This window comes from Leptinotarsa decemlineata, unplaced genomic scaffold (genome assembly GCF_025532065.1).
Source record: "Leptinotarsa decemlineata unplaced genomic scaffold, Ldec_3_MD MMD2_tig00078422_RagTag_RagTag, whole genome shotgun sequence".
NCBI classification, from domain to species: Eukaryota; Metazoa; Arthropoda; class Insecta; order Coleoptera; family Chrysomelidae; genus Leptinotarsa; species Leptinotarsa decemlineata.
The window spans coordinates 15,113,697-15,141,692 of NW_027412747.1; the positions used below are offsets into that span (position 1 = coordinate 15,113,697).

At 35.3% G+C, this 27,996-nt stretch overlaps 1 protein-coding gene across 1 annotated transcript in view; it reads left to right on the plus strand.

Annotated features, from left to right (window-relative positions):
- Positions 1-27,996, plus strand: part of side-II (sidestep II transmembrane protein) — a gene marked incomplete at its 5' end in the record, with an annotated part of 375,227 nt that overhangs the window by 103,219 nt on the left and 244,012 nt on the right. The window contains one exon of the mRNA XM_074186335.1: positions 4,819-5,027. Coding sequence (XP_074042436.1) covers positions 4,819-5,027 — 209 coding nt within the window. The remainder of the gene's footprint in view (positions 1-4,818; positions 5,028-27,996) is intronic.

The following is a 27,996-nucleotide window of genomic DNA, read 5'->3' on the forward strand; positions in this document are numbered from 1 at the left end:
ACACCCATTCACAGTTCACCAAATAAACCCAGCTTCTTAACGAAGCTGATTAGTTTGTATGGTCAGGTCAGATGGTAAAAGTACGGCTCTGTCGAACTTTAACAACCTGATTTGGTCCCTAGTGGCGTAGACACAAAGCATATGCTCTGCTGTTTCATCGTTAATGAGGTAGTCGGATAGTCAAGGTGCACGATTTCCACCTTGATACCCGCGAAAACTTTCCCATGTGAGGGTTTTTGCACGTCAGCTATACCTGACGATCCCTTATAGATTCAACCGTGGTTCGCCTCTGGTTTTGGTGAATCATCAATTGAGCGCAAACGTTTGCTAACCTGCTGATGGGGGGTTTGTTCCTCCACTTGAGACAGATTCTGCGTACGCCGCTCAAGAATTTGTTACAAGGCTGTTTCATAAGGTACCCCGCTCTTGAGGAGACGACTCGGTCGTTTCCTGGCTGCACCACCAAACCTTTTTTTTTAGGTTCAGTTATTGGATCAGGAGTTGGAGAATTGAGAAGCTCTCGCTCCTGATCTAAATTCACAGGGAGATCAGTTGGAGTCGTAAACTCGTCATCCATCTCCTCTGTAGACATTAGAACAATTTTTGAGTTTTCTCTGTCCATAAAAGTCCCACGAGTAGCTAGGAAAAGAAGGTCAATCACGGCAGAGCCCCGCTTTACTATGACAAGGCGATGCTTCGACGAGAGGGCGCCCGGTATCTCAAAGTTCCGTAGAGCAGCTGAGAGGCTCAGTGTCATTCATCCACATGGCACAGATACACACGCCTTAGGATTGAGCCATCTTTGGGATGCCATTCAGTTAGGGAATAACAGAACCACAAGTGATTCTGTCATTCCCGTATCCAGCGGGGCTACGTGAAAACAGGCATCTGATGGCCGGTTTGCTCAACCCCCACATCCCAAGCCAATGCACTCGCCGAAAACAGCATGCATAGTGGTTCAGGCAGTGAAAGATTAACAAGGGCAGCCTATTTGCTATAAGGCTTAGGTAGTTGTTAGCGAGTCCAATATAATGAAGTAAATAAATCAATAATTGATGGTCACCTTATCAAACGCCTTGTAGTAATCCAATAAGACTAAAACACGTGGTTTGTTGTTATCAATTGAATGTAAAATATCATCTGTCACTCTTAGCATCTCCGTTGTGCAACTATGTCCTTGCCGAAAACTTGATTTATGTTCCAGAAGAATGTTAAAATCAGTGAGATGTACACGTAATTGTTCATTTAAGATTTTTTCCAAGTACTTTGATAGCACATAAAATATGAATGGGTCTCAAATCATTATATCCTTCAGGATTGGCGATTTTAGCTAAAGGCCTGACTACAGCGCGTTTCCATAGTGTTGAATAAACGCTATTTTCGATAATGCAATTGAAAATGTGGCATAAATAGAGCAGAATATCAGGGCAACAGTAAAGCAACATTTTAATGCTGATTTGGTCGACACCCACAGCATTGGACTTAATTAATAAAAGTATGAACAGCATCAATGTATAAAGTACAAAATTATCATTCGCTCAGTATATACCACGACACAATAGAATAAATATTTATTGAGATATGGAGCTAAAAAAACACAGGACATTAAAACCAACAAACATTTTGAAACAAACAGAAACTTTTGAATATTTGGAGCTGTACCTTTCCAATACCGGTAGACTTTTCGGTCGACGCGACGTAGAGAAATAGCTGCGAATCTTGTCAAGGTCCTATTGTCTATGAGCGCATGTCGACAATGCCATTGTTCATAATTCAATAATTCAACGTATCTAATGGGGTGGTATTTTATTGGAAAATCTGACAAGTATTGTTGATATTTATGTCCCGTTTCGTGATTGCACTCGTTAAAACGGCTAATGTGATTCATATTAGATTGTAATTATCATATCGTGCCCTCATATTACGCCCTGCGAATGCTGCATAAATCCATAGCTGGCCATTTACTATCGCGATTTTATGGTACGAATAATGCATTTCAATTGTTAGAATAATGACACCGCCAATATCTGTATTTTGCATAGAAACTAGTTTTTGATCGCGCATACCCGTTTCGTGATGATGCGACAAACTTTATTACATTTCTATTGTTGGATAGAGCTTTGATGGTTGTTTGTTCGATTAAAAATATCCTGGAAAGTCATTTTTTGTAGAGAGAATCAGAGATTTTCATCCTTTTTTGGGAGTGTTTTAATCATTCATTAAAAAATATTAACATTGTAATTAATAACTTTTTACAGGTGTGAAAAGGCCAAACTTTCAGTTGACCCTAGTCAGTTACTGCATGAATATTTTTTTCCAAAAAATTAATAAATGAGTGGCGCGCTTAAAAATTTTCTAATAATATGCTATATATTTGTCAATAAATATTCATGTGATGCACTGTTTGGAATCTTTGGTATAGCTATGAATATTAATGGAGATTTTTCCCAACACCAAACCGTTATTTTGACACCTCGACACGTGTTTCGATCACCAAGTGATCGTCTTCAAAAGGAAGATCTTCTTATTGAAGATAATTACTTGGTGATCGAAACACGTGTTGAGTGGTTAAAATAACGGTTTGATGATCGGAAAAAACTCCAGTAATATTCTATGAAATTCACAGTAGAAATATCAATCTTTAAAGCACAAACAATGTCTTTAACAGTTATATAAGTACAAGAGTTAGTTTTCAGTTGATGACACATCTATTATATTTTTCTTGTGTCTATAACAAAATTACTTCTTGCGCCTTAAAGAAAATATTTTGAACACTTTTCAATTCCATCGTTTTCGTTTCAGGCTGCATTATATTTTATAAAGCTTACTTGGAGCTACTAAAATACTCTTAAAATATTGTCTTTTGATTATTTTTCCAGTATCATTACAAAACTATTTTTTGAAAGTGTTAAAAAAATTTTACATTTTCTGCCGAAATATTTATGAAACTGTTTTGTAGTGTTTGTAATGGCCTTATCGAATATTAATGAAGACTATAATTTTATATAGAAAGGTGCCAATTTCCTACTTATTGCTGTTTTATAAACACATTGAAAACATTTCTGGGAGAAATACAGTATTATGAAATTGCTGGTTGGAATACCTACTCGTCGTAGTTGATAATTTTGACTATTTTTTCTGGATTCGAAAAATAACAGTAACACAGTAACTTATTGTAAACTGAAAAGTTTTTCTTGTCTACAATTTTTATATTTTTCCAATTGTGGAAAGGAAAAAAAAAAAAATATGTTGAATTTTCGGAAAGTATATGAAACAGCGACCGATAAATGTAACTTTTTCTCCATCAATAATATCATGAAATCTCAAATAAATACATTCATTGTTGTTGTCATTCTTGATTTCGTTATGGTGTGATGAAAAATATTTCAATATATTGAAACATTTTTGTCTTTCGTTCGATTTTCTTCTTAACATCAGACGATCGCGTTACTTTCCTGATTGTGAAAAATTTTCAGAAGTTTTAGCAATATATGTTACAGTATATACGGTGTCAATTGATAACATACAATATTCGAGAAAATCGTTCATTTTCATTTTCAGAAAAAACTTTATACGAATGTATGTCCTGCATGTGGCTAAAATTTTGAGAATATTTTTTTTTTCTCAATGTTACCATTGATATGCATCTTCAATGCAGGTCAGGATATTTCTCGTCACCAGTGGCGTCTGTGCGGGATTTACATTTATTCATTTTAAAGATGAAAACGAAATGCTACTGCAACAAAATCCAGAAACCAGATCTCTTGAGTAAATCAGGATTTTATTCATTCGCATCTAGACAAAAAAATATAAGATATGTTTTCTATACTGTATGCTGAATCTTCCTGCGCTGAACTCAAAATAATCACCTTCGTTCTTGGTATGTTTACATTACCACTTCTTTGAGGTAATTATCTGACTTCATAAACACGTTTTCGTTCAAACACTTTCATGCATGATTATGAATGTTCATGTTTTTATCACCTGAAGATGATTGTGTATACTAACAATCGAAACGTCGTGAATTAACTTGGTTAGGAATCTCCTAAATTGTAATTTCAATTTGTTGTTGATAATTTTTTTAATTTTCATTCAGTATTAAATAATTTTTTTTGTTGTTACTTGTATTTTGTTTTATTGTAATTTCAGTTTTTTTGCCTAATATAATTGTTATTTTTTCAGCTGACCTTTTCATTTTATATTTTTTTACAGATTCTTTCAGGAATTTCAAATCAATTTATATCATACTAGATAATGGAAGTCTGAACTGATGAAATGCATATGACATGCTCAAGACTTGAGGCCATTTAATGCACTTCAAAAAAAATGGGGACTTTTATTTTTTGGATCTAGAACTACAAATAAAGTCCGCATATCGGAAGAGCATGTAATATAATAAGTAAGAAACAAACAGAAACTTAATGGCTCCTAATCATTTACGTCCTTCACGATATCTCATCAAATATTTGAATTGCCGTTCTTTAAACACATTTTCACCTTCACAATAGTTTTTTGAGTCAATTTTCCAGCATTTGTGAAGTTATAACCATGCAAGCTCCCCTAATTGTTTGTTCCAATTCATGAATATTGCCGAAAGCTGTGCCAAATACCTTGTATGTCATGAAGCCCCGGGAGGGTCAGGTCTGGTGAACGTGGTGTCCATTTAATGGGACCATTGTTTCCTATTTTCAAAAATTTTCCACTGATTTCACTGTATCATAATATATTTCAAGTTCAATTTGGTTGGTCTAGCTGCTAAACTCTAGCATTAACAATATCGTGAAACTTCTCCATTGTTAACCGTCTTTTCTATTTCAGTTTCGACGTCCGAGGAAAGCCACTGTCTCAGGCGCGCCACTGGTCCGCACCGGAAGTGTTCGGATCCAGGGCCTACTTCCGGACAGTATCCGAGCCAGCACAACTCGTCATTGACGACATCCGGCGCCTCGACGAGGGCGTCTACCGCTGCAGAGTCGACTTTCGGAACGCGCAAACCCGCAGCTTCCGATATAATCTCACAGTTATTGGTGAGTATGTAGCGATAACGATGAACTAGTTTGCATTTCGAAAGTTCAAGAGGCAGAAAATTATGGACATCACTCTTTCAATGTTGCCAAAAACGGTAATAATACGGTTTTCTCAGTAAAAACACAGTATTTTCAACCCCAGAACGTTATTTCAGTTACCGTATGCATTGAATTATTGTATGAAAAAACCAAAACTAAAATTTCAGTCTTGAAAATTTATTTTGCATGGAAACGTGCAATTGTACTCCTTTTGCCAAAATATGAACATAAAACTGAATTATCTCTTTTGAGGCCAATTAACAAACTGCCTATCCTATCTAAGGTGTTCGAGCGGATTCTGAAAGATCAAATTGATTCTTTTGTATACAATAATAATTTAATAACACATGTTCAATCTGGATTTCGTTCATTCCATAGCATCAATACCGCTCTTGTCAACATCACCCAAGATTTATTCAAAGCAACTGATAACAGTGAAGTTACTGCCATGGTACTCTTGAACTAAAGCAAAGCATTCGATACATTAGACCAAAATATTCTATGTAGGAGAATTTTTCAGATTTAGTGGAGGGACTGTAGATCTATCAAAAAGTTAACTCAGAAATCGAAATCAGTCAATATATCTGGATGAAAAGTATTCTAGTGCTTCACCTGTTAACTATGGAGTACCTCAGGGCTCTATCCACCATACCCGCAAGTTCAAACCATCCACCATCACACAAAATGGCTGCCTATAACGCATTCATATATAGAATGTTAAGGATACCACTTAGCAATGAAGCTCGAAACAAAGAACGGAAAATCATATACCAAATAGCGAACGAAAACGAATACACCCAGAAGACAATAGATAAACTAAAACACAGAATCAAACGAAAAATACAGAACAAGGATCAAGCAACCCCAACAGACAAAACAACACAACGATGGACAGCATTTACGTACATAGGACACCAAACCAAAAAACTAACAAACATCTTCAAACCACTGAACATCAACATCACATACAAGCCGAACACGAAGAAAACACAAAATATAAACAACTATGAAAAAGAAGAAGACAAAGACCAAAACGGGATATACAGTATAAAATGCTCGGACTGCAACAAATTCTGTATCGGCCAAACCAAGAAAAAACTGATCCAAAGGTACAATGAGCACAAAAAGGCATACATAAATCCAACAGTATATAAATCAAACCTTGCAACACACGCCATACAAAACAAACATAATTTCCCGCCACCAGAGAACATAAAACTAATAAAACAAATCAACTTATCGAGGAACAAGTACAAATCAAAACACAACAACATCTCACAGTCAATATATTAAACAAAACCATACACATTCCTAGAGAAGATCTAACACGAAGAAGAGTACCTGATGCAGAACAAATACAGGCAAATTTACCTAAAGTACCTGAAATACCTGAGTTAAGACGCTCTTACCGTATAAAGAGACAGACAACAGGATGGCCAGTTCAGTTTGAAGAGTGCCAGATGATGACAGTACTACCAACTGTCGAAAGCGCTCGCAGATATTCAATATTATTCAATATTGAAATACTCAAAATAAAGGAAAATTAGTTCCATCAAACAAATATATATATATATATATATATATATATATATATATATATATAATTCACAGCCGAATAGGAAGGTAACAACAGTTTACCATTCTTATATATGCGTGTATGCAGAAATCCAGATAATGTTCTACGTACAAGATGGTACAGCAAACCATGTGCAAGTAACATGAACTACCATTCTAACCATATCCAACAAAGATGAAAATGAACTTGTTCTTACCATTAAGAATAGGGTGATCAATGTAACACATCCACTTTTCAAAGATGAATGTATCAAAAAACTAATAGGTGTTCTCCTTGAAAATCCATATCCTTGCAAACCTTTGAACAAACTACTTTTCTGCTCCTTTTCCACAGTTATGAATACTTTTCCGAATAATTTGAATAATTCCATAAATAATAATAATTTAAATATGTCAAATAGTGGAGATATATCTCCAAATTCATTATTTTTCATAACATTACCATATTTCCAGTCCTCAACACCAAAACTCCTGAACGTTTTCAAGAGTGAAAATTTCAAATTTGCTCAATGCATTGTCACCACTACGAAAAGTCTTTTTCTCCAAAATTAAAACTCCGTTGAAAACTTTAGAAAAGTCAAATGTAGTATATGAAATTCCTTGTCATACATGTGACAAGACATCTGGAATTTCATCAGGACGCATAACGTCACATAAAAGTGATTGTAATACAAATAAAACCACCTGTGCACTTGCAGAGCATGTCATCAACACAAAGCACACAATGAACTAACAAAACATTAGAGTTTTGTGTACTGAAAGCAACTTACAAAAAAGGTTGTTTGAAGAAATGTTCTTTATCGAAAGGAATACCAATAACATGAACAAAAAGACTGACCTCAACAACCTCAGCAACATTCACAATCACATCTTGAAATTGGTACTCATTCCCCCAGGCTCCCCAAGCAACATATAGTATGTGGGGTTGGACGCAGTGCTGAGTCTGTCATTCTCTTCAAGTGACTACTTGGCAGCACTGTACTCATATTCAGACACTTTTGAATTTGCTAGTGTCAAACATGCTGTTGGTATGCCTTTTGGTAATTTTGTTTTGTTTTTTACTGTCAGTTTTTAAACTTCAGAAGTCTATATATAATGTCAATTATCAAATTTCAAATATTTCCTGTTTCCTCGTTCTTTTTGGTCGCTACCACGCCACCAGTAAGTGCCATGCATGGCCAGTGGAATAATTTTAAAATTTCAGATCTTTTAAATGTTTAAATAAAATAAGTTTTTGTACTTTTTCTCTGAAACATAAAAATTCACATGATGAAAAGTAATAACTTTGTCTTCCTCATTGCAACGTCTGACTTTTTACTTCAACCTCAAGTTAGTAAGTAAATTTTTTTATCTATTTGTTTCACAATTTTGCTGCAATGTTTTCAATTTTTTGTAGATGTTTCCATGAAGAAAATAAACATTCTCGAAAGCTCGACCATATAACAAAGATTATTCTTTAAACAACAGCCCAGTACATTTTGACTGCATCTCCAACAATATTCCGTATTTCTCCTAACTAGTCAGTCAAAACTACCCTTCGCTTTATATATATATATATATATATATATATATATATATATATATATATATATATATATATATATATATATATATATATATATATATATATATATATATATATATATATATATATATATATATATATATATATATATATATATATATATATATATATATATATATATCTGACTACCATAAAATGATAGATCATTGCACAGTTCATCATCATGCAGATGACACTTATTTATATTATCGATTTCCTCCAAGTAATTGGCAGATGGTAATGGAAAAAATTAACAGCGATCCACAAAAGTTACTTGGTCTACCTATAGCCCATAACCTGAAATTGAATTCTAAAAAATCTCAGCTGATACTTTTTGGCCCGAAACACAAAAGGTGGGAAATTGAAGGAAGAATTGAAATCAAATTTGGACAAAACTTACTACAAATAATTACAGAAAACAAGAACTTGGGTTTGTGACTAGATGCTGATCTGAGATTTCACAAACATATGAATTCACTTTGTCGTAGCTCGTACAGTATCTTACGTCAACTCTATCAAAGTAGAGATATTATGACTTTAGACACTACTCCATATATAATTTCATGAAAAAGTTGAAAACATATGTGAAGTCTTCTGAATAGATAATACATTCATGTTATGCCTTGCTCATATAGTTTTCTCTTTGTCTCACTTCTGTGTATGTTTTGCTATATTTAAGCTAAATAGATTTTTAATATTCGCTTCGAAATTTATAGCCTTTGTTTTTTTCTTAGTTCTACAAAGATTCATGAACTACTCACTTATCAATGTATACTACGAAATTATTTTTATATTCCTATATAATACATTCTATCCCCTAGGTTATGTTGTAAAACAGCATCGGCTGAACTTCGCCCTTTCATTGATTTTTGTATCTACTTCTTCTTTATAAACAATGTATGTCAATGAATAAAGCCCATTTATTGTTATTATTATTATTGAAACTCAGCTCTCATGTTGAATAAATAAGTGAACCTTCTATTTGGCCAAGTTGTGTTTTTAGCAAAATTGAAGATGTCTCACCTACAATACCTTTCTCTCAGTAATCATTGTTGAGCTACTGACATTATACAGAAAAAGAATAGCTTCACAAATAGATGACAGTGTTCACGATGAAGCTGATGAAGTCAAAGTTCACATCCAGTCAAATTCACATCCATATTTGTTCGACAGTGAAAAGAAATGACGAAGTAGAAAGAAGAGACTGTTCATAAATGAAACTGTTTATTTCATTACAAAGTGGTCCATTTGACATTAGAAAAATTCCTGTTTTATTCAATTTTTTCTGTGGCGAATTATTTATCCTCTATACTCACGCAATTGATTGAAAAATTCACCATTTGGTATGTTCTTGTGTCTTAAGTTGAGTTCGCATAAAACTTCATATGACCGGATTTTTTCCAGTTATAGATTTGATACTTATACAAGTTTCTAGGTTGTAAGTTATGCATCTGAAACTAACAATCACTATTTTGTTACAGTTTTGTTTTATATTCTAGCGTCTGAGCTTTCCATACCTACTTATATATTACATGTCGCATGTTGCATTAGAAATTCCTGCTACGGGTATTCGAACAAATTTCGACAAATTCCTCAGAAAAATAGTCTGGATGTGAACGTGGAGAAAATTGGACACTTTCAAAGGGAAAGTCCAGCTTTTAAACTGAAGTATATGGAAACTCATGGCTGTGTCTGAGGGTCAAATTTTATGGCATACTTACCTATGGAAACCGCATGTAGATATCTATCATCGTTTCGAGCATGGCTTTCGAAAATTTTCATTTTCGAAAAGTTACTGTGACTTTTTGCCAGTCCAAAATTTATGTTTCTATGTTTTTTTTTCGGGTGTTGTAATTGTGTGAGGGTGAGAGATAACTTTTCTCCTTGAGGTACGTTAAAATTACTTCGAAATAAAAGAGTTGACGAATGTCAAAAACACCGGCTTCACTTTGCAAATTGACTGTGGGAAAGCGTGAACTTTTCAAATGTATCAGTTTAAGAAATTTGTTTTGTAGTACTTCCAGAGGACGAAGGTGTGTTCGAAATGCCCCGCCCTAGCATGCTATCCCATCCCGTACATGACTTTCTACTAGTGCGATCTAAAGAATTTTCAGGTGGTGGGTGGAAAATATTTCTCTTAAAGTTTTGAATCTGCGTAGAATACTTCGCAGCTTTTTGCAAATGGATTTTATGTGCTCATTCCTTTTAAGATGTGAATCAATAATTACTCCTAAATACTTCACCTTATTTTCAGGACGAATCAAGTGTTGATTGCCTAGGTCTATACAGAAAAAGGGTGGTTTGTTCGTGCTATTGCAGCTGAATGGCATGTACTGGGTTTTCTCTGAATTTATGCTTAATAGCTCACATTCGAGCCAGTTTTTTATTGTATCAAAGTTCGATTCTACAGTATATTTTAATCCTTGCCAATTATTTGCCATTATAGAATATTGTTGTGTCGTCTGCAAATCCTAAAATATCTCCTTTACTTTCTAGAAAGAATGAGTCATTTATGTACAGATTGAATAGAGTAGGTTCAAGAAACGTACCCTGAGGTATCCCAATTTCAATATGCTTCTCACTGCTTATAATTCCATCTATTCTCACCGTTTATACTCTGTTCGTGAGGTAGCTTCTGAATAGATTCAAGAGAGTACCTCTTATGCTATTATCTTCCATTGTTTGTAGAAGCAATGTGTGTTCGACGGTGTCATACGTTTTCGATAGGTCTATGAAAACGCAGAGACTCGGCTTATTTTCATGAAGCGCTGAAGATATTTCAGATGTTAATGCTGATATTGCATATTATCTCTAAATACAAATTGATGATCAGATATTAGATTGTATTTTGAGTAATTTTTCGAAAACTTTAGTTAGATGTGTTTCATCAGCGATATGAGGCGATAATTTGTCATAATATCTGTATTCCCCTTTTTAAACAAAGGAGTAACAATCGATTTTCTGAATGCTGTTGGCCAGTAGCTTCCATAAACAAATTAAACAAATATGCTAGTGGTTCCTCAATAAGCTGAGATATTGATTTTAATATATCAGCGTTAATACCATCAATACCTGTGGACTTCTTCGATTTTAAGTTTGCAATCACTTTTTTATTCCACTTGTATCGATTGGTAAAAGGACGAATGAATTTGGGACCATTTTTTTTACGTGAGTAATTGGGATTTCTCTGCATTTTTTCAGCCATTTTCTTTTCTATGTTAGAATATATTGAATTGAATTCATTTGCTATTTCTAGTTTTGTGTATAGAGAAACCCAGCTTCATTTTTTATTGATATGATTGATCTTCTACTTCTTTTTGTATTGGTTATTTCTTGAATTATTTTCCATAAATGGGTGTTATCTGAGGAGTTTGAATTGATTTGTTTTTGATAGTATTCAAATTTTGTTTTCCTTATTATGTTCATGACCTTATTTTGAAATTTTCCTTTTTTAGTTCTAGATTGGTGGGCTTCATTCGTACTTTTTTGAAGAGTTTGTTTCACCAAACTCTTTGTTAGCCATGGAGCAATCTTGGTATCTTTTCTTTTGGATCTTATATGAACACTTCATTTTTCTATGGAATTGAGTAAAATATTTATAAATGTATCCGTTGCGGAATCGGGAATGATGGATCTGAAAACATCGGCCCAAGATATATTGGTTATCAATTTTTTGCAATAAAAATGCGCATATTGCATACAGAAGCAATTTCACAATAGAAGAAACGTAAATATCTATGATACAATAGCTGATCAACTTTTTCTAAAATTATATTCATCAAGGATCAGTAGTGTATTTGCTGCTCTGCGGAAACCCTGAAACATAAAAATTCAGCAGAAGGGTACGAACTATTAACATATTTTCTATGAAGAGAAACTAGTTGAACATTCAATGTTATTCCTGTACTTCTCCTTCTTCACATCATTCAACCCTTTGCAGTATCCCAAAGCCATCTGGTCGAGCATAGAGTTAATCTCCTTATAATAGACATATCTGTCAAACAATGCGGATTATAGAAAGCTTGATTAATCTGAGGAGTGAATAACCCCAATCACTACAAACAGACGCCAGATTGGAATTGAGATCGGGGTCGGAAATTTATTAATGAACGTTAGAAACGAAGAAGGGAATAATCTGGATGATTTGTCGAGATTCATTTGTTCCAGGATAATTTTTTGTTAGAATCATCGGTTCTCAACGGCAAGTCCGTTTTATTTTGATGAGGTAGTTAGAGTTAATGAGCTGAGTGGTTCATTGAGGGTCTTGATTTTTTATACGAGACTTATGTTGAAATTTATGTCAGAACCTACTAATACAGTTAACTGTGAGATTTTTTATATGGAGGCTTACAAATCCGCGATACATGTTTCGCTATGTGAGTGTCCTGAGTGTATATATATATATATATATATATATATATATATGATGTGTTGTTTTTCCGGGTGTTCATCCGTTGTGTACTATTCGATAGTCGACGTTTCGCCATCATCTCAGATGGCATTATCAAGACGAGTTACTGCTTCGCTTCGAGAGATGTAACTCTCGAACACCTGGATGGCAAGAAGATTTATGAACTTCTGGCAGAATCTTCCAGGATTGGCTCACTTCAAAGCGTTTATCCACCCTTCGAAACTTGATATCAAACAGTTGTTGGACTGCAGTAGGGATGAACTACGATGTCCAACAGGCATTCTTACGGGTCACTGTCATTTGAATCATCATATGCAGAGACTCGGACTCGGAGAGATTCATAGTGATTTCTAGTATTTCGCTGGAAAATCGGATATTCACAATTGAAACACCCAAGGCAAGTCGATATGATTATAACAGCACGGCATCGATTATCGGTTTCACAAAATGAAAATCCATCAATTCGGGTGTATACAATGATCTCCCTGCTAATGCCAAACATTGAAATATGCATGATTTTCGTGAAGCAATCATCGAGGTTAAGTGGAAGAGCAATTGAATGATGACTTGTTATCATGTAAATTGAACTTCGCCTTTTATCTTCATATATTAAATGAACTGTTCCTAATTAATTTACTTCAAATGTATTAGAATGTGTTAGGAATCACACGTTAAAAGGTAAGACCTCGTTAATCCTTAGCTCGCACAAGTTTCGACTTCTGAGTGTTGTCGTTCGTAGTGGTGCGATAGCTGGTTAACTGAAAAACAGAATTTAAACAGAATTTTTCAAACAGATATTATCATTATTATTATTAACATTTTTCCTGCAGAATGGTTTTCACTCAGTGGATCAATATTTTGAGTATGTATACTGAAGACAATCTGTGGGGAAAAAAAAATTATAATTGCTAAAAAATTACCCGATGGATGAAACTTGGTGAGTCGTTAGAGAATGATAAAAGAAAGCTTACCTAGCGATGGCCACCTGCTACCAGGTGACGGTTTTTGAAAAAACTCAAAAATATTTTAAAATGTATTTTTCTCGAAAACTGTGTATTTTACAGAGGAAATTATTCAACAAAAAATGTAGAGGGCATTGTTATCTACAATTGATGTCTTGGTGCTATGTTGTACAACAAAAAATGTGCGCAGTAGGTGGCGCTAAAGTGCCAAAAGAAGTATTTTTCCACTTTTTTGTCCTGAAATTTTCATTTTTCAGCTACGATCCAAATAGAAAAATTGTTCCTTTCAATTTCATGAACAATTTTTTTTCTGATATTGTTATCATACAACACTCTTTTGGAACTTTAGCGCCACCTACTGCGCACATTTTTTGTTGTACATAGCTCCAATGACATCAATTGTAGATAACGATGCCCTCTACATTTTTTTCGAGAAAAATTAATTTTTTCAAAAACCGTCACAGGTTGGAGGTGGCCATCGCTAGGTAAGCTTTTTTTCATCATTCTCTAACGACTCACCAAGTTTCATCCATCGGGTAATTTTTCAGCCATTATTTGACAGATTGACTGTACTAGTAAAAATAGTGACTATCAAAATTTCTGTGGGTCGATCACCAATCATTGTTATCGTGCGTGAACTATTCAAAAAATAAGGTGTGTGTTCATAGTTACAGATGTTTAGGATGCTTATTTTATCGGTGAAACGCATGCAAGCTATGCAGTTCGGCGATTTTCTACTATCAAAAAAATGGAGCAAAGATTTGCATCGAATTTTCTGTAAAAATGGAATGGAATGGAATTGAAATATCGACAATGGCATACAGTGATTGTGGTACAAGCTTTCCACAGAAGGCTGAGAAAATGTAAATATCGACGCTCGACATGGACGCCCCACCAAATTAACAACGGATGAGAATGTTGATGAAGTGAAGAGAATTGTTATGGAGAATCGACGAATCACTATGAGAGAGGTTGCTGAGGATACAAAGCAACTTTTTTATGAATTTTGTGCATGAAACTTGTGGCATCGAAGTTTGTTCCAAAGTTGCTGAAATTTGCATAAAAAACGTCACATGAGCGTCGCTCAGGAATTGTTGGAAGACGTTGAAATACAATTTTATAATTTGTTCCTCCGAAACGTTTTACAACCATTATAAAATATAAAATTGCTAGTTGGGAGTACATTCATCAAATCAACTGAGCTTTGTATATTGAATACCTGTATTGAGGTGCTACAAATTCCAGTTATCTTAACGTAGTTAATAAATATATTTTATTTCATTTGTTCGGATTCCAAAAGGTGTGAGTTACAATTAACCCACCACTTTTTCAGATAACATCCTGGAACATTTCTAATTGATCTAATTGATCAATAAAAAACACCCATATACCCCTTAGAAGTGACTTATGTGTTCTTGAATAACGCCCAAAGTACCGGAACAATTTTCTCGGTTGCATATGAACACTACATACGATCTTTTTTAATGATTTCCCACCTCGTGTTTTCCTACTTCCCAGTTTCCCTGAACCGTTCACCATAATTACTGCCTTAACGATAGCAAACTTGAACCGGCAATTGAGATGTGGGAAGAGGCCTTTTTGTTGCGATTAGCATGGTATTAATGGTTCGATTATTAGAACAGAGGTTCATGTTTACTCGGGATCGCCGATTCTAGTCGTTGAGGTCGGGTCTGGAGTTTGAGATTTCGATGTGGTTGTTAGCTGGTCGTTAAAGGAAACGTTTCGATTTGCATCCCTAAGGGTTGAGTTACGAGAGGATATAGGTCATTCTTATTTTCAGTGTGAAGAAAATTGAACTGAATTGTAATTATGATTTCGGTCGACTTCCTATCCTTTGAAAAATATATCAGATACTCTATTTAGTATAAATTGAAAGGGGATATTATAAAAAAAGGTTGCTTTTTGGAAAAAAAAAAGGTTTTGGCTTTCCAGTAACCAGGTTCAATTCAAAGCCCCAAAAACCCAGTCAACGGTTTTTTCCAAGAAGATGACTATCTCCGAACCGGATATAATAATGCAGGACAGAAATTCCTCTTTCTGCTTCGATAAGTTTATTGGGGGGTTCAAATGGACACCAATATATCTTGACACAATCATGTGGCTGGAATTGCAAAGGCTGCTTTTCAAAAGCTTGGACCACTGTTCCGAACCAGGAAACTGTACACACTTCAGCACCTTTTGATGTTTTGTAAAGCTCAGATCAGACATTCTTTGGAATATTGTTCTCATGTATGAATCTCTGCCCCCAAATATACCCTGAAGTTGCTGGATTTCGTCCAGAAAAAACCATCCACCTGATTGGAGACGTAAACATCACGTGCAATCTTGATAGCTTGAAACATCGATGAAAGGTTGGAGATTTATCACTCTTCTATAGATACTTCCACGGAAAAAAATGGATTTAATCTCCAGCGATTCAAATCCAATATGAATCGCTGTTTTCGCACAGGTCCCGCTCTGAGAGGACCTTAAGGATTTTCCTGTAGTGCTTGTGTTCTGTCCTTAAAAAATCTATACAATCATTCAAAGGCCGTTAAAGTATTATGTAAGCAATATAGATGAGCGAGGGGGACTTTGCTTTGCTTATTTTTGATGATATGGGGGACGGAGTCTTGTAGACGGTGATTACGTCACAAATATGGCAAACCACACACTGTCTAAATCTGTTTCTGATCTAAAATCTGTTTTCCGTTAATCAGCTGTCGCCCCCATACAAACAACAACTCTCAGAAGTTGAGAAACTTGTGCGAGCTAAGGACTAACGAGGTCTTACCTTTAAACGTGTGATTCCTAACATGGTCTATGTTTGAAAACGAAATTCATTTTTGGGGATTCCTACAAATAATATTTACGTTTAGGTACTCGCTTGAAACCGAGTAGGGTAATTGCCGCGCAATATTCACCTGTCTAAATTTCTTCCAATATATTATTTCGATTGACGATTTCACGTATTGTAAGCAAAGCAAAGCACGTTTACGTTGAAATAGACAAATCCAAGTTATACCAAATATTCATTTGGTATAACTTGGAACACATACCCAATATCCAGACAAAATTGACCTTTGGGCTGGAGTATTGGGTAACCATATTGCAGGAACTCTATTTATTGATCGAAATTCAACAGGGTAACTATATTTGAATATGCTGGAAACTACTGTTGACCCTCTCATCACTGAAATCGTCGAAGCGAATCCCAATGAATTCGATATGGAGATTGTATTGCAACAAGATGAAGCATCAACACATCACCCCAGATATGTAAGAAACTATTTTCTGGTCGTTGGATTGGCCATCAAGGTCCTACAGAATGGCCAGCCCGCTCACCAGATTTGACAACTTTGGACTTTTTTCAAGGGGTAATTTGAAGCAAAAGGTACACGAAACTGAACCTTCTTCAATATTGGATACACGGAGGAGAATAATAAATATTTGTAGAGATATTGACGTTACTGTGTCCGAAAATTTTCGGCTTAAAATATCGGGTAGGCTGTTCAAATGTCAAGAAGTTCAAGGCAACCATTTTGAGCATCTTCTGAACTGACCTCAAGCTTATTACCGCATATTATGTAGTTAAATGTCAATGTATTCAGGTAATTATTAAAAGTTCAAGACATTATATTCTAGGAATATGAAGCATTTGTCAGGAGCTTCAAAATAAAGTATTCATGCATCAATTTCATTATCCCAAATTTCAAGTTTTTGACCCGTTCAAAAAATAATAGGGGAGGGGACCTTAAATAAAAGCACTGTATAACGATATGCTAACTGAATTGAAACAACTAAACTCGTCATCTCTGTTCATCGATTAATTTATATAAAAAATACATATCATGGTACCAATTGAGTTGAGGCTGGCTAAAATTATTACAATTTTGGAACGAGCACACTTTAATGGAAGGTCTACTGTTTCAGTTGTATTGCCAATTGCATATGCAGGAAATTTTCTGTGAAGATTCTTGCACTAACGCCTGTCGAATATAATCCAACTCCCTTCATGGTATTAGCCAGGGGAGTAGTTGTTTTCTAAATGGCGTCAGTCCATTCAACCTACTGTGTAGGTATATTCGAGACTGGCTTGAACGTTTAAAGTTCATTTTTTCAGATTTGTTTACTGTCAGTCTTCAAGCATAGCCCACTGACTAATGAAAAAATATATTTGAAGAATAATAAAGTTTCTTTCGAAAAACATCATCCTCATTTTTTAATCGAAAAAGAATAATAAAGCCTTTGAACTTCAGCAATACTAAACAGCTTTCCTTGTTTGTGTCAAATTCATCAGCAGTATTCCCCAATGAAACAACTCAACATTTCGTAATGAGAATTTTTATAATTTACTCACGAGTAGATAAAATTTCTCGATCAAAGTAGTATGGAACAAAAATTTCAATATAAAACCCCGAGTGAAAAAGCCTCTCCTGAATATTTCCGAGTTAATCCGGAACAGCAGCTGAAAGATTTATATTATTCAGCGGAGAGGCAAGTGTCGCTAAACAAGCTCAAAGCAGACGGAATTGGAAGCTCCTAACAGAATAATTCTTTCTGTAGCGGAATATCACGTTCGCAGGGCGACATTCGAACATGAAATTTATTGGAAGTACCTACCTGCCTATCGGAGAAAAGACTATCCAGGTCTGAAAATTGATATTTGTAGCAGCCGATGTTTCAATTGACTTTGCAACCGGCATTCCGTATAACCGATGGGAATTCACGATTTGAAATTACGAAGACCTAATATTCTCCGGATTCGGGTCTAGCTACGATAAATTCCATTTGTAAAGTTCGATTGACGTGGAATATTGTTTTGTTTCTGGAATGTACGGTTTGATTGCCTCACGTCGAATAGTTTCTATGCAGGATGAACCCGTAGATTTAAGAAGGAGACCAGATTATTGTTACTTGAAAAACTGTTTTCACAACGTAATAATGAAATAATACAAGACGATACATGGTTTGGTTGTGAAATTGAGGCATATTTATTCAGAATTTCATTGTGGTGAACTCAGAAATGATGACAGATCTATGCTATCAACTACCATTCCAAAGATTTTTATGCTATGAAGTTTAAAAATGGGTTGTTATGTGTTGACATCAAAATATTACAATTTTTCAACAAAAGTATGTAAATATCAACAGGAAAGTTGAACTATTTTACTTTTTATATACGAAGGAGTGAAAGAAGGCAAGTAGTGAGTGACCTTCGGGAGCAAGATTTTTGAGTGTAAGATAAGATTTTTGTATAAGGAAATAAATATTTCGAAATAATGAGTGTAAGATAAGATTTTTGTATAAGGAAATAAATATTTCGAAATAAATTTCGAAACATTAATCTCTCCCAACTACCTATAGGTACAGTAAGGTGTGGTGAACGTCTGTCGAAAAACAAATACTTCCCCGGCTAGCGGAGCCGTGTTGAAATCAACCCATTAGCGCCGAATTTTTTTTTTAATTTCAAAGTGTTTTTTCTGGTTTCTCAATAAACTAGGTCTAAACAAAAATAAAAAAATTGTGAAAAACATTTATTCAATTGGGTTTTTGAGTTATGGTCTGATACCATATATGGTATCCGTAGGCGTTAACAGAGAAAATCACTGTTTCAAACAAAATAACTTAGGAAACTTATTTAACATGGTAAGTTGCAAAACAATCGATGCAGTGGCCAACGTTACATTTCTGGCACATTGTCCTTCTGAAAGATTTACATCCGACTCCAGCACATCTGCGTCTATTCCACGAAATCACGAAATGGTCTTGTCTGTCAAATCTGATATCTGGAAGCAAATTTTTACGCATGCTAATACGTCCAGGAACTTCAGCAAGTGTTTTGTATTTAGTTACATACACCTGTACTATTTCACTTCTGAAATTTAAGGACGTTATTTTATTGTTTTTACAGCAGAGGTACCAAGAATTATGATGTACTACGTCAATAAGCCATGTAAATATAGGCCAATACCACTTTTTGCCGCATATCCTAATACGATAGGCAGCAATACCTTGATCCATCAATCATTACCGCCCATATTTTGGTTGTAAGCAGCCACGCAATTTGGACGAGAAACCATCATATGTTTTCTCTCCTTTTGGCAGTACCGTCTAACTGTTCTTTCTTAACACCGGCACTTATTGAAGCTGAAGTTACAACTGAATTATCCATCCAACGAACCGAGAGAACACCGTCATTTTTCTCAATAATTTGTTCAAAATCTCCACGTTTCTTTTTTTTAAATTCTTGTTTGCTAGTCAATGGACAAGATTTTGGTATTCGATTTTCTCGAATTGTGCCGACGGCTCCATAACCCAAATGTCGAAGGTAAGACAATAAATTTATTCCAGTGAACAAATTATCAACGTGAAGAACATATGGCAAATTTGATATTGGTAGTTCTTTCAGCATTAAAACCAGGAAAATGTGCCGCACACATTTTCCAATTAACCGGCTAATGTCTTTTGGTTCTTGAGGATCAGTGCCTTGGTACAGATCAGAATCTACAAGATATCCATCCTTCGAGTTGAGGGACCACATTTTGTATCCAAATCGTATGGGTTTGCCACGGATGAATTGTTTACATCCGTGACGACCGTAGTATCTGATCATAGACTCATCGTAAGATAAATTCTGAACTGGTTGAAAATTATTTAAACACTTTTCTTTTATATGGTTCATGAGAGGTCTCAATTTCCAGGCCTTATCTGACTGATCTATCTGAGTGTTATCAGCAATATGGATGAATTTTTGAATCTAGAGAAATCTATCTCTCCTCATAGAATCTGCCACCAATTTGTTATGGACGTCATCTTTCATTTCCCAATATAACCTTTTTGATGGCAAATCATTGTAACCACCCAAAATTATAATGGCGATAGAACAACGTAATTCTGAAGCACACATGTGCCGCACACATTTTCCAATTAACCGGCTAATGTCTTTTGGTTCTTGAGGATCAGTGCCTTGGTACAGATCAGAATCTACAAGATATCCATCCTTCGAGTTGAGGGACCACATTTTGTATCCAAATCGTATGGGTTTGCCACGGATGAATTGTTTACATCCGTGACGACCGTAGTATCTGATCATAGACTCATCGTAAGATAAATTCTGAACTGGTTGAAAATTATTTAAACACTTTTCTTTTATATGGTTCATGAGAGGTCTCAATTTCCAGGCCTTATCTGACTGATCTATCTGAGTGTTATCAGCAATATGGATGAATTTTTGAATCTAGAGAAATCTATCTCTCCTCATAGAATCTGCCACCAATTTGTTATGGACGTCATCTTTCATTTCCCAATATAACCTTTTTGATGGCAAATCATTGTAACCACCCAAAATTATAATGGCGATAGAACAACGTAATTCTGAAGCACTGATCCCAGGATCACCTTCATTTTTGAAATGAGCATAACGTTGCGTTTGCTCAGCAAGATATTGAAAAACTGTTTCGTCCAAGAATAATTCAAATAGCTCAATTGGTGACTTATTTTTATATATGGAAAAATCAGGGTTGGGAAATTCCCGAGGCAAAAGTTCAAGATCACCAGAAATCCACTTTGGCAATAATTAAATCCAGTCAACAGATAGATTCATTCATTAGAAATTAGGCATACGTGTAGGTAATAGGATGAAGTATAAAATGGTTGTAATTTAGAAGTAACCCGATGAATGAAGAACATCTTTACTTACGTTTTCAGTTACGTTTTCAGACAGACTTGGCAGTGCAGTTCCACTGCACTTGCCAAGTCTGTCATTATTCAGCAATTTGATTTCAGCAGGAGCACGCAGCTGACGACCTGTGAAGTTCAAAAATATTAATGTTTGGCCTGAAACAAAAACAAGATTCCACCATTGAGATTATTTATCATTCCCCCATCATTTTCATCTGCCGAATCCTCATTTGTTTCTATGTTGGGTTCAGGAGGTTCCACAAAAATTTGATCCACAGTGTGGAGTTCGTCATCTCCCCATATAATATCCAACGCTTCAGAGAGCGAAAAACCTTTTCTAAAACATTAGAAAGTATAATCAAACCAAAAATCGTATAAAACACTATGTAATCTCAAAACGCCTACGGATACCATATGGTATCATCAACCTTTGAGACGCCATACTGCACTGCAAGCAGTTGACGAGAGGCTTGTTTTGCGATACCAAATGGTATTCGTAGGCGCTAATGGGTTAATCGAGTACCAGACACTCTGCTGTCTGGGTAGGATTTTTCCTGTACTGACAAGAGGTAATGCCTCAAAACCGCGGTCTGCTGATGATCTACTTGAATAATTTCAGCATGGTCCTTTTGCTGGATAAACGATAAACACCTGCGATACTAGCCTCTGTGAGGAATCTTACATAAATATCTGTGAGATGAAATTCAATATCCAGCGTGGTATTAACCGGGGAAGTAGTTGTTTACCATACCCTACTGTATAGGTAGTTGGAAGAGATTATTGTTTCGAAATCTATTCACATTTTTTGTATCAAGATGGAAAAGCAGAAAGCCAAAATCTGTCTTTCTCAAATTTATTATTTCCAATTCGGAAGTTTGAATGTGAAATTTCTGTCCAGAATGTCATACGTTCAACTGTCTGATAACATTTTCTGTTCCAATGGTGCTCTTACGCAAGGATGACGGGTGTAATTTGTTTGTTAGTGTTTGTAATGAATATTTTGTTACGTGATTTTGGAAATGGTTTTTTTTTTCAAATACGCCTCCAAATGAATCACCCGTAACTCATTTTTGAAATTTCGACACATAGTATGTTGGGACATTTTGTCTAATTTCCATGGAGTATTGCATTCCATGGAAATGAGTTTATCAAGTATAACTATTTTCAGAATAACGCCGCGTACCAGTTATCAGTATAATATTTCGTTATGTTTAAATTAACGCGGAACTTTTATTGCATCACGGTTTTGAAATTATTCCGTGCGGAATTTTAATCTTTTATGCAACAACAATTCTATTCAAACATGATGTAGCCGAAGTGAATTAGTATGAATTCAGCATTGTTATTTCTCAACACAAAAGTTTTTGCGATGTGTGATGAGAGGAAATTACTATTTTCTGCCTGCGGACAAATGAAAATATATCCAGAGAGGATTTGATTCGTATTTTCAAAACACCTAAAAAGCTAAAAGGATAATAAGTTGCTCATTCTCAGCTGCTTTTGCTGCCTGAAACGTTCAATTGAATCCATTCAGACTGCATGACAGATGGGGAGCCAAAAAAAAAGTATAAACAGAGCTATTCAAATTCGTTTCTGTACATGGGGATCTCGTAAACGATAAGAGATAGAGTGTCGGTTGAATTGTGGTAAAGTTGCGTATTCCAGAGACTCATACAAAGATGTAAAAAATCGAATATAGCTCTATTAGTTCTGGAGATAAACAGGAACAATCAAAAAATCAAATATCATTTTTTTACCTATATCTTCTGTATTCGCAGAAATATTGAAAATCGCTCCACATTTTGATATTGGCACTTGATGTGGGCTATCAGAATATGTACATGAATCTTTTATACAGGGTGTTATTTGACTTGGGCCACCCCCATCTTTGAAGTTTTAAATACGGACCTGTATTTTTTGTTGTAGTTTTTGGATCGTAGACGTTCACGTCATACTGAGAAATTAAATTCAATTTTATATTTCGGGAAGTTTCGGTAATATTCGATTATAATTGTGTGAATTATTCCCTTTTAAATTACGACCCTGGAAATTGGTTTAATGAGTTGAATTAAAACATAATAGCAACTTTCACGTCTCCCTATGTATCGTAGAGTTTTTCGAGTTTTTTTTTTATTTTTAGCTACCTATTTATATTTTTTCCATTACTCTGAGCGTTTTCTACAATGAACTTCGAATAAGAAAACCTTTTATCATTATTTGAGAGATATCTACATCAAAAATATATTATATGTGTTTTAATGAGCAGAAAAAGAAATAATAGCAATGATAACATCCGAAAAGAACACTATAATTGTAATGGAAATTGAAATGAAGTGATTTATATAGGTACCCAATGACGCAATAAATGTTCGAAGTAGAGTCCTTCCATTCCGAAACATTTGTAAACTCGGTTTTTCATATCATTAGTTGCCCTTGATACACTTATCTGCTGCATTGTCGCGAAATAATTCAAAATCCTCAATCTCGAGTCTTCCACATTTTCCATCTCTCTGCTAGCGTAAATCTCTATATTTCAATGTCTCCCATAGAAAATAGTCCAAAATAGTAAGATCTGATGATCTTGCAGACCATCTTATTGTCCTTTTATTTGTCTAGAAATGGAAGGACTCCAATTCGAACATTTATTGCACAATAAATTTTTTTGTGTATATAAATTACTCACTTCATTTCAATTTTCATTATAATTCTAGTGTTTGTTTCGGATGTTATTATTGCTACCATTTTTTTTCTGTTGATCAGATAATCATAAAAGGTTTTCTTATTCGAAGTTCATTGTAGAAAACGCTCAGAACAAAGGGAAAAATATGAATAGGTACCTAAAAATTGGAAAAAACTCTCGAAAAAGTCTACGGTACAAAGAGAGACGTGAAAGTTGCTATTGTGTTTTTATTCAACTCAGTCAACCAATTTCCAGGGCCGTAATTTAAAAGGGAATAATTCAAACAATTATAATCGAATATTACCGAAAAATCCCGAAATATAAAATTTAATTTAATTTTTCAGTGTGAAGTAAACGTCTACAATCCAAAAACTATAACAAAAAATACAGGTCCGTATTTAAAAATTCAAAGATGGGGTGGTCTAAGTCAGATGAGACCCCGTATAAAAGATTCCTGGATATATTATGAGAGCCCACATCAAGTGCCAATAGCAAAATGTGAACACAGAAACGAATTTGAATAGCCCTGTATTTATTGTTGATACGAAGATTCATCATCAGGTTCACAAACACATATGTTGGGTTAGGTTTGGTCCAAAATATGTGGGTATATTCGACCCTCCACTGCAACCCGCAAGGGTTCATTGTGGATCACACCTATTCGCATTCGACCAAATAAACCCAGCTTCTTAACGAAGCCGATTAGTTTGTATGGTGAGTGGTCTTTCAGGTCAGATGATAAAAAGAATACGGCTCTGTCGAAATTCAAAAACCTGATTTGGCCCCAGTGGGGCAGGCACAAAGTATGTGCTCTGCTGTTTCATCATTTTCCAAACAGAGGCGACACACAATACCTTCCGACAGTCCGAGTGTCTGCATATGATGATTCAAATAACAGTGACCTGTAAAAATACCTGTTAGACATCGTAGTTCATCTCTACTTTAGTCCAACAACTGTTTGGTATTAAGCTTCGAAGGGTGAATAAACGCCTTATAGTGAGTGAGCCAATCCTGGAAGATTCCGCCAGAAGTCCATAAATCTTCTTGCCATCCAGGTGTTCAACCTTTGTTTGGAAAAGCCTAAAGCGATGCCTATGACAGGTTCTGGTCCGATGAAGCTGCTTGCAACACCCTACATTGCAAGTGAGTCATCAGCCACATTGTCTTCCATGTAAAAGAAAAAGTTTGGAATAAGTGGTCGCAAGTCTAAATCAATTATAAATTTCAAATCCATCAACGACGCTTGTCGGCTTTCATTTTTTTCTGGTATAAGTATTTTCTGGTATTCACTCATAAGTATCAATTTTAAGAAATAGCTCACTATTTCACCATCTACATACGAAAAATGTGAAACAACCCGACATCCAATTCAATCGAAATGAACGTAATCCAAATTAGGGCACTTTTGCCAACGTAACAATTGATTCCGTCAGCATAAAAATTGTGTGATTGGGATTCGATGTAGTAGACGAATACCTTGGCGTAGAGCAGGATATAAGCAGGTATAAAGGCCGAATTACTCCGCCATCCTTTCGCACATAGTTCTTTAGAAGAAGTTTCAGCTACCAGATCTGTGTAATTTATAATGACATTCCCGAGCCCATGAAACGAGATGACTTCAATCATTTCAATACCAATTTCAAACGGTTTTGATTATGTTCGAACTATTAATGACCAAACAGCTACCTACCTATCACAAATCTATAAATAGTCATAATATTTTAAGATAATTAAAATCCTTTTTGTTCATTCCTTTGCGTACCAGGCGACATTTTTGAGGTTACGTGGAAGAGCAATTGAATGATGACTTGTCATCATGTAAATTGAACTCCGCCTTTTATCTTCATATAATAAATAAACTTTATCTGATTAATTTGCTTTAAATGTATTAGAAGATAATGAAGACGATATTATTATCATTATTACTATATCTTCTGTTGACCAGTGCTGGCTGCTGCTGGCGCCATTTTCCGTACATTTCGTCAATTTCCTAACAAGATTATTATGCTATGATGGTTTGGACATGTTGCAGAACGTTATAGTGAATCACACCTGCCGCTGACCACTATACAGTAACCATGTCTTACCACTGTCCAGAAGGTCTCCTGCTGTCGTAAAGGAATAAACTTTTCATCACAACTGATGACCCGATCTAAAGAATGATCGTATTGTTCGCTCAATAGAAAGGAAGAACAGACTTTGAAATATGACAATTTATAACGAACGCTCAAATCGAGGGGCATCTACTTTTCGATCTATTTGACTACTCCAATACGTTTTAAACCATCAAAAACTGCATGGGAATCGACGCCCAGTTCTTCCGCTATCTCACCCACCGTTTGTGACGAGTCAGTCTCCACCAGGGTCTTCAAATCCTCGTCGTGGATTACTGTAAGTCGATCACCTTAGAGCTCATCTTTGAGGCTGAAATTTCCGTAACGAAATTTCACTTACCAATATCAATTGTAGAAAATAAAAGTGGCGCTGAAACATATTGTCAAATATAGAAAATAATCATGAAATGATTCAGATTCATTTAAGTAAATACATGAATTGAAAAATATTCCAACCTCACTTCAATATTTTAACACAAGAACACTCAGTATTCAGAATTCCATATTTCAATATTTCAAGTTCATAGACATCGAAATTGATCCGATCACAGGATATGGAATATAAAACAATCTCCAAATATGCAAACTTGGTACAGATTGCATGCTGTGCATTTTACCTCAGTACAGTGACCGGATCAAAGTCGCAATGTCAGCGTATAATTCTCTATAAATATTGAGGGAGGTCAAGATCATTAACATTTCAACAGTTAACAGTCAACAGACAGTATGCATTTACGTATCGATTAGGTCATCAGAAATGCAGCACATCTCCTTCTCTTCAATCCTGCTGGGTGGCAGTATAATGTAAGTTTTTTGATTATTTTAATGTATTTTTCTTATTAACATTTGAGTTTGAGTTTATTTAAAGTATTTTTTTCCGTTTCTTTTACAATAAACATTTAATTAAGTTTTAAATGAGTTCTTTTATTATTTGGATGAATGAATGAATGGGTGAAACAGCAAATAAAAATCCTCTCGTTAATAGCCAAACGAGAACTGAGTTGCGACAATATCAAAACTAACCAAAAAGTGAGTTCAAGGAAAACTGGACAACAGCATGGGATGAATATCGTGAAAACTTTGGGCGACCCTGGGGAGCTGGCGCCAAAGAAGTATCTGGCGATGACCAGGAAAAATTTACGCTTAACAGTAGGATTCCTGACTGGCTACTGTCAACTAAGGAAACACTTCTATAATATGTGGGCTAGTGGCCACACCTCTATGCAGGATGTGTGAACAGGAAGATGAGACTGTCAGGCATGTCATATGCGAGTGCCCGGATTTATCGTCAATAAGAGAGTGTGTGTTCGGCGAGTCTTGGCCTACACCTGCCGATATTAAGGAGATGTCTCCCAGTCCAGTCATCGTCCACCTTCCTGGAAAGGACAGGATGGACGATGACCTAGGAGGACAACTCCTCGGAAGGATGTAGACATGTGGCTTAAGTGCTGTAGGCTCACACTCACCCTCCCTACTCTACAGATACAGATACAGATGTCGTGAAAACTCTGTTTAATAGTGTACCCGTTCAGTCCCAATCCCTGTGAAAATATAGCACAAAAAAGGAAGTACAGATGGAAAACAATTGTCACAATAATCGAATTGAAATTCGGACATGCATACTATCCAGCCCACCTTCACAGAATATGGATCGTAATTTCAAACCAATGTGATACATGTAACGTAGTATGTGATGTTGATAATCATTCTTCAACTGTTTTAAATATCAGGAACAAATCACAGACTTCATAACACCTTTGAACATACTGCACCTACTATCACTGAACAAATCACAAGTAATAGACGCTATGATGAAATTTCTGAATAATTGTAAACTGAAGTTGTAGACGAGACTAGATGAATTTGAACACAGGCGTTCCACAGGGATCAATTCTTGGCCCTCTCCTTTTTACGATATATACCAGTAAATTAGTGAAATGC